This window comes from Etheostoma spectabile, chromosome 16, assembly GCF_008692095.1.
Source record: "Etheostoma spectabile isolate EspeVRDwgs_2016 chromosome 16, UIUC_Espe_1.0, whole genome shotgun sequence".
NCBI classification, from domain to species: Eukaryota; Metazoa; Chordata; class Actinopteri; order Perciformes; family Percidae; genus Etheostoma; species Etheostoma spectabile.
In genome coordinates, this window is record NC_045748.1 from 2,682,392 (window position 1) to 2,687,890 (window position 5,499).

A 5,499-nucleotide genomic window follows, 5' to 3' on the forward strand; every position below is an offset into this window, starting at 1 on the left:
AAAAAACATTCGTGAGCTTTAATGGTGCTGGTTGGTCAATTTTTCTACCTCCTGACAGATCCAGGCTAGCAGTTTCCAGTCTTTGTGATAAGTTAACCTAACTAGCTGGACTCTTGTCAAGAAAGCAAATAAGCTTTTTGCTCAAAATGACAAACTATTCCTTTAAAAACGTGTTCCTAAATAAGCAAAAAATGTAAATTTACAAACCACTACTAGTTTAACATTTAAAAACTTCTAAATGTTCTGTATTTATATAGCACTTTTCTAGTCTTAACGACTACTCAAAGCGCTTTTACATCATACAGGAAACATTCACCATTCACCGTGGCCGAGGCTGCAGTACAAGGTGCCACCTGCTCATCAGATAAACACTCACACACATTCACACTCCGATGCGAAACTCGGGGTTCAGTGTCTTGCCCAAGGACACTTCGACATGGGACTGCAGGGCAAGGGATCGAACCCCCAACCTTCCGATTGGCAGGCAACCACTCTACCACTGAGCCACAGCCGCCCACTTCTGCGACTTTCTTATACAGGACTGTGTGTGTGTGTGTGTGTGTGTGTGTGTGTGTGTGTGTGGTTTGATTAGATTTGATTGAGAGTGGGTCCAACATGAAAGGGTTTCTGCAGGTTTCACCAAGTCAAATTTGAGACTTTTTAAGACCTTTTGAAAGCTATTATGAGTGAGATGTAAGACCTACAGTAGATCAAAAGATTTAAGTAATGCTGAGTCACACAAGTACTTGGAAAGTAAATAAATGTATTCAAATTGAATAAAAGCGACACAAAGTAATAATAATAATAATAATTTGTACATATATGGCAAATTATATCAGACTATCAAAAGGAAGAATTACAACACCATGGGGAAAAAAAGTATTTCATTGACCATTCGAGGCAGCGTTACATGTACTGTACGTAGGACAATTTAGACCTGTATTTAAGACCTACTACATGATACTTTTAATTTAAGACTTTTTAGGGCCTACAATTTTGATTTGGAAAAACTAGACCTGTTAGACTTTTTAAGACCCCGCGGAAACCCTTCATGAGCACCTGTCATCGGAGTCAGATTTTTATATTGTATATCAAATTTATTCAAAGTTGCTTTTCAGAGTTCACCATTCATTTCAATTCAGTAAAAGATCACAGATAAAAATATAAATATAGAAATGTTTCATGTGAAATAACAGGTATTGTTCTACTGTGACTGTGGTGGATAAAAGCATGCCTACGTGAGATCCCATCACGTACAGTATAGTGAGTAGCTGATTTAGAAACTGTGTTATCAAGGCTTAAATAATAGACTAAGTCAAAGAATTTAAAAACCAACTTCTCCTACATGAAAAAGTATTGACAGATGACATCACAGTACTTACAAGATTTTCTATTGAACTTTGGAATTCGCTGATTTTCTTCAGCGTCTCATTGTCCCTCTTGACTTCGTTAATGTACATGGCCAGGTCCTAAGAGAGCAAGGCAAACATTCTTTACGCCTCAAACTTAAAATCTTGATACGACACCTGTCATCTTGTGTTCAATTACGGCTCTTTGAGCACCAGTAGTTGTATGAAACAATTTATACATCTTTGGCTTGGAGAACTGTAACGTTATTATGTAATCTCTAAGCTCACTCGTGAACACACAGACCTGCATAGCCTCCAGAGCCTCCTTGAGCTGTTGTCTCTCTGGTCGGTCCGTTGAGTGACTCAATAGTTCCTGTCAGGGAAGAATCATATATTATTATTATTTTGTAAAAAAAAAAATGTAATAGAAAAAGAAAAGAAATCTAGCGCGAATGTCTTTAACAAAATCTGAATGAACACACAACATGCTTTATTAATAAGTAAGATCCTAACATTGAATCATATATTTCTGAGAGGGCTTTGCTGTGTGAGATGTTTAGCAGCTCTTTACTGTGATTGTGGATGTTAGACTGATAATAACTTGCATCCGAGCACCATAAAAAATAACATACATAAAAAGACAAGAGGAAGCCGGAGAGATTGCTAACTAGCCTCCAGGTCGGACATTAAATGTATTGCCCCCTGCAATCAATAACAAATAAGTTTTGAACCGCCTTCTTCACCAACTTATTGGAGTGATTTATAAAACGCTGTCGAGCCGTGGTGAGATACAGTGTGTTTCCTGAGAAAAATAAATCTGATCAAATCTGCTTTTCTTTTGCTTTTTTTAATTATAAATGATATTGTGCCAGCTGTCCAAGGCAGATCCATCAGCCTCAAAAACATTATACATGACAGACAAAAACAAACTGATGTACTTTTTCCTTGCATGTTCATCAATGATCTTGTCAAAGCAAACAGAAGAATCTAACTTTCACAGTGACACAATAAGTACAAGGAATGCTGGAATTGTCATTTGAAACACATTACATGACATCTTGGCAGAGCTGTGCATGAACACTTTATTTTTTAAAGATAATTTATAGGCACTTATTATGCTTTATTCAGATAGTGACAGAGAGGAAAAAGAGAAAGAGGGGAAGACCTGCAATAAAGGGCTCAGCCTTAATGGCAGCGCTCAACCCCGGTGAGCTACAACTTTATGTGTGTATCCAAATCTAAAAATATTATCACTCAGTCAGATGTGGTATAATGTGCTGCACTTTGTTTGACTGAGAATGTAGCATCTATGATTCGAACTATCTTTTTTTCTTAGTTATATATTTATTTTTTGTGATATTTTCCAATTTGTACCTATTTGGAATATACAATAGATATGTTAATGGTAGATTTTGACTTGTTACAGCAGGAAAAAAGGACTAATGCAATAAATGCTCTTTCAAATCAAAATGTCTGCCTCCCTTGACAAAGCTCTTATTTCCTTGTCACCCTTTATTCCTGTCACTGCTAACTCTTTAACCTGCAAGCCCCCCCCCCACACACTAACACACATGCACGCATGCACGCACACACCAGCCAACCAAAGATACAAGTACTGCTACGGGCCTAATTTCACCTAATTTAACTTTATTTATTTTTTATTTAAGTGATGTCCTGACTCAGCAGATCTTTTTAATGCTGTGGTCTGTTACTTTTGCACAAGGCCGGCCAGTGACAACATGCTGCTGAACAACCTAGGTTCATAAAAAACGCTGCAAATTCATCAAATATACACACCCTGCTTGAACAGCATTATTTCTGAATTCCCTTTATTTTAGAGTGCAGCTATGGTACATTCAAGATGAAGAGAGGCTAGTATTCACACCATGACCACATAGTGAAACCCTATTGTGATGATATCTATGCAACATCAACTGACGATGTGCCCTTAGGCATTACTGGACACACGCACACAGTAACAGGACTTGTCAGTCTGACATGCCCCAAGGCGACAGCATACAGCAGCGTTTTCTGCAAAGCTGTTGGAGGCAGTGAAATGGGGTGCATTTAACTGGATTAGTACGCAGTTGATTTGACCTGAGTGTCTTGCTGAAACTCAAGACTCCTGTAGAGGTTCAATTCCCACTAATAGACAAAGTCGCAGCACTCTCTGTGTAGTCCCACAATCACCTCAAGAAAACCCTCTCCTCCACCCAAGTCCATTATGCACGGCATCATAAACTCATATTCTCATCCATAAATGAGGTGCAAAGTCAATAACTCATGGGGCATGTTACAGTGGCCAGCTTGTTTTACCTGCCAGGAGGAGAGTTCCAGGATGAAATACTGGCTCAGATGTGAGCGGTCAGAAATTGTGCTTAGATGCATTTACATATCAGGGCACTGGTGCGTGGTTGTAAATAATGATTATAGCTACCAGCAGCTTATTAATTCTAACCAACAGTTTAAAAAAAAACAAGGGAATCCTGTTTGGGAAAAAGTTGCAAAGTGTTTAACAAATGGAAAGTAAAGTGTGAAATGGCAATTTTCCATTCCATCTGCTTCAATTATCTAAGTGATGAAGACCGTGTCTAACATCCAACCACAGACACTGAAAGAACTATAGAGGAATTAAAGATGGACTGAATGTGTTCAGAAAGCAAATGATGGTCCTACTCCAAATGATGGTGCATTACGTCAATATATAAATGGTTTAATGGTCTTTATCTTCACTGTGTAGAATTAAACTGAGTAAAAATGACTGTATTGTGGGTTTTTGCAGTTGTGAGATGCCTCCTACCTTTAGTAGTAGGTGATACTTCAACACCCTCTGCATAGGAACCACCAGAAGATCCTGCAGCTTGAATTTACCTTCCTGCACTTTCATAGTACATTCCTGTGGAACACCAACACAAGCAACAAGGCAGTTATTACACATTGCATAATGCCGCATCAGACATTTCCTAGTCACTAAGCATTCCTACTAACAAAGCATTCAATCATTGTTTAAGTTTAGCTTGAGTCTTGTTGCAATGCTGTGTTTGCTTCCACATATTCACAGGGCATTCCATTAAAAACAAGGCCATTTTGTTCTGTTGGTGGAAACTAAAGCTCTGGCCGTGTCAGCCATTTCTGACGCAATTATGCATGCTGACTGGGAAATTCCTCTGACTAATGAATACGTTTCTTGATGCACTGGCTCCTTTTGTTAGTATCATCCTATAAGATTTCTTCACAGTGGTGAGTGTGTAGGCATCTCTTTATTCATTTTCTATAACTGTGCAGCAACAGGGACAGCTTATCCCTCTTTACAAACAATGTTTTGTGTATATGGACAGTGAGAAGCTGTTCTGCCCTGTTACAAAGCTCTTCTATTTTGAGAGAGCCTATCTCAGTGTCAACTACTCGAGCTGTAATCACCTAATTTTCTGTCAACAGCTCCAAGAGCAATTTCTCTGGCCATGCAAAGTGCTGATGTGCCTTAATCCCACTAGTACAGGAGTCCATTAGCCTTCTTCTATAATCGCTGTGAGAGAGAATAATAGTAGCGAGGGAGGTCTTGCAGCAGAAATGGACTCTGAACACCACCCAGATTCAAATCTTAATTGTGAAACTTGTATCACATTTAAGATTTAAATCTTTTCTTTAAACTCGCAAAAATATTTCATAAGACCTTTTTTAAGCCAGTCACTACATATCCACTATTTGGAACACAACACACTTGCCTATATAGATTATGTTGAATTATGTTCAGTAAAACATAATATGAATTAAACAGCTCTGAGGGCATACTTGCAAATCACACGCCTTTCTGATTTCGTCTCAATTTGTGCATGACCACTGCAAATTTGGACCACATTTAGGAATTTATTTTAGTCAGTAGTTAGTCAATGTCATGATTTATTCAACAGTACATTTTACATTACATATTTGTTTAATGATTTTCTATGATATGTCAGATTCAGCAGTATTTCATTGGGAAATGTGCATAATTGCCAATGAAACATGGTTGCATTGTTTTAGAAGGTTGTCTTGTTTGAAAATCTTCAAACCCATAGCCACACTGGGTTCTTTCTTTGTTGAAAACAAATATATCTATATTATTTCCAAAACTGTAGAAAACTAAAGGTTCAGAAGAAACACACAAAAT

At 37.9% G+C, this 5,499-nt stretch overlaps 1 protein-coding gene across 12 annotated transcripts in view; it reads right to left on the reverse strand.

The window, feature by feature from the left end:
• Positions 1 to 5,499, reverse strand: part of vav2 (vav 2 guanine nucleotide exchange factor) — a 221,584-nt gene that overhangs the window by 16,623 nt on the left and 199,462 nt on the right. For all 12 annotated transcript variants that reach the window (XM_032539326.1, XM_032539321.1, XM_032539324.1 and 9 more), the window contains 3 exons: positions 4,150 to 4,245; positions 1,654 to 1,722; positions 1,383 to 1,469 (listed from right to left, as the gene is read on the reverse strand). In XM_032539326.1, the coding sequence (XP_032395217.1) occupies positions 1,383 to 1,469; positions 1,654 to 1,722; positions 4,150 to 4,245 (252 nt within the window). The remainder of the gene's footprint in view (positions 1 to 1,382; positions 1,470 to 1,653; positions 1,723 to 4,149; positions 4,246 to 5,499) is intronic.